Source organism: Clupea harengus, chromosome 20 (assembly GCF_900700415.2).
Source record: "Clupea harengus chromosome 20, Ch_v2.0.2, whole genome shotgun sequence".
NCBI classification, from domain to species: Eukaryota; Metazoa; Chordata; class Actinopteri; order Clupeiformes; family Clupeidae; genus Clupea; species Clupea harengus.
The window spans coordinates 9,734,458-9,736,957 of NC_045171.1; the positions used below are offsets into that span (position 1 = coordinate 9,734,458).

The following is a 2,500-nucleotide window of genomic DNA, read 5'->3' on the forward strand; positions in this document are numbered from 1 at the left end:
GGGGCAAGAGCGCCGTCTCTCCAGCCTGTCCCTCATTTCAGCTCGTCACGAGTCGCCCGGCAAACACAATTCACCGCCACCCGGAGCTCAGAGCACTTTTCCCCTCACCGCCGAGCCGAACGACGGCTAAGTGCTAATTTCTAGCAGCCTGGCAATTTCCTCAGCTCTACCTCTCTCTTATTATTTTTTTCTGTCTCTCTCCTCTTTCCACAGTGGCGTTCTCAGAGGCCCACAGGCTTAGATGAGGAGTGGGGGGGGGGGGGGGGGGGGGGTAGTGTGTGAGGTTTGAGGCTGGGGAGTGTGTGGGGCAGGGGTCAGCCTCTTTGGCAGGCTCTCACAGATTCGAGTAGAGAGCGGGCACTCGGGCCGCCATGGTGTGAGGACGAGAGCTGTGAAGCTCAGGGAGCAGAGGAGTGTGTGTGTGTGTGTGTGTGTGTGTGTGTGTGTGTGTGTGTGTGTGTGTGTGTGTGTGTGTGTGTGTGTGTGTATAGTTGTGTATTTGCGTGTGTGTGTATAATTGTGTATATGCGTGTGTGTGTGTGTATACTTGTGCATGTGTGTGTGTGTGTGTGTGAGAGAGAGTGGAAGAGTATGTGTGTGGGAGTGTATGATAGACACAGTGTGTGTGTGAGTGTGGGGGGTGCTGAGTGAGTGTGAAAGAGAGTGAGAGCGTTGTGAGAGTCTCTCTTTTTAATTTACTAATTAACCATGCAAATGAAATCTTAACAGTCCGTTCAGACAGAGGCCTCCAGGGAGGGGGGGTGGTGGTCGGCATTAGCTCGCGATTATTCTTTATCCCTCAGAAGGGCTAGCGGATGGGGAAGAGAGGGGTGGTGGGGGGGGGGGGCAATCCAGCCTACGAAATTTGCACTGAAGTGGGAGGGATATTAGTGACCAGATTGAAGCTGCCAGCACAATCCGCTATCAATACAAACACCAGCAGCAGACACCACACTGCGGTCCGGGAGGAGAGGAGATGAGAGCTGATAGACTTTGAATTAAAATGCAGGTTTAGCTTAACCGTTTTAGCTCAAACAGCTAACTGTACTAACTGCAGACGTGTGTAACTAAAGAATACGTAACGGATGTGGTTTGTGCATCTGAGAGACCTAAAGTGTCTTCATATATTCAGTTACTGAAAAGGTCTAACAACAACAATGATTTGTAAAATATGTCAAATAAAACAAGCGATTATGTCATTTTCATAAGAATGCTACCGCAATGCTGAATTCTGTTGAGATTCTTTACAGAAAGCAAAGGCTTACACAGCCCAAGGTATATGACTGTATTGACCATGTACAGAGCTGACTTCTACTCTGCTGTGAGAACGTCATGGTGGGTGTCTCACCGCGAAGACGTCCTGCGTGTCGTCCATGCAGTAGACGCGGATGCTGTACTCCAGCGTGCCGCAGTAGGCCGGGGCAAACAGCACCAGCTTCAGGCGCTTGGCGGCAACCATGCTGAGCGACTCGCCCACGAGCGCCAGGCGGCCCAGGTGCTCGGTGAAGACGCGGCACGTCTCCGCCTCCAGCTGGCAGTAGTAGGGGTCCGTCACCAGCTCCTCCCCCATCACCAGCACATCCTATCACGGCAGAGGAAAGAAGGAGGGTGGGGTCAAAAGAGTGCAAGTAGTCAGAAACTATAAAGCTCCTATTTCACCACACACCCATCCAATCAGAGAAGAGAGAAGAGGAGGGGTGCGGGGTCTAGGTGAAAGAAACTCAAAATACATCCTGGAGACACTACCCTACTTAGCATGCTTAGTATAGTATAAGTAGTTTGTTTGTAAGGAGGTAGTTAGTTAGTTAGTGAGTACGGTGAGCAGGGTACATGTATGGTGGACACGCGTTTGAGCACGTGTAACACACAAAAACACACCACACACACACAGAGACACACCGCACAAACACACACACACAGTCAGTCAACTTCGAGCACTTTCTTACATAACTCCCATTGCCCTGCAGTGTGTATGGTTAATATCAGATTAAATGCAGGGGCCGTACAGCGCAGTACAGTACAGTAATGTTGTGTAGTGAGGGCATGTAGTGAGTTTCATTAGTGTTCGTTTACTCTGGGGCTGGGGACCCTGGCATTGATCACGCCGCACTTTAACCAGCGTGCTCTCGTGTGCAGCAGAGGTGTGAGGTCAGAGGTCACGTGGGTCAGGAATATGGCTGCGTAGCATGTTCTCTGTCTCCATGACTCCCAGTTGTCATGGTTTGATTTGCATATTCATCCCTGTATTACATATTCATTTGTCTCTTCCCAGAATAAATGATGTGTGCTGATATATGAGCCTGTGGGGGGTTGTCCTTCTGTAGTCATTTGTCTGAGGGTATTACACCATACCCAAAGGTATCTCTGGGCAAATCTCCAAATCCCAATGGAAACCTGTGCCTGGTGCATATGTACATACAGCCCGGGCTTACAAACATACACACGCTGTACATCCATGCAGCAAGTATTCACACAAATACAAACACAATCATACACAAAC

General features: G+C 49.8%; 1 protein-coding gene across 5 annotated transcripts in view; it reads right to left on the bottom strand.

Moving 5' to 3' along the window:
* unc5a (unc-5 netrin receptor A) overlaps window positions 1-2,500 on the bottom strand; it is a 137,353-nt gene that overhangs the window by 19,056 nt on the left and 115,797 nt on the right. For all 5 annotated transcript variants that reach the window (XM_031558076.2, XM_031558080.2, XM_031558077.2 and 2 more), the window contains one exon: window positions 1,349-1,582. In XM_031558076.2, the coding sequence (XP_031413936.1) occupies window positions 1,349-1,582 (234 nt within the window). The remainder of the gene's footprint in view (window positions 1-1,348; window positions 1,583-2,500) is intronic.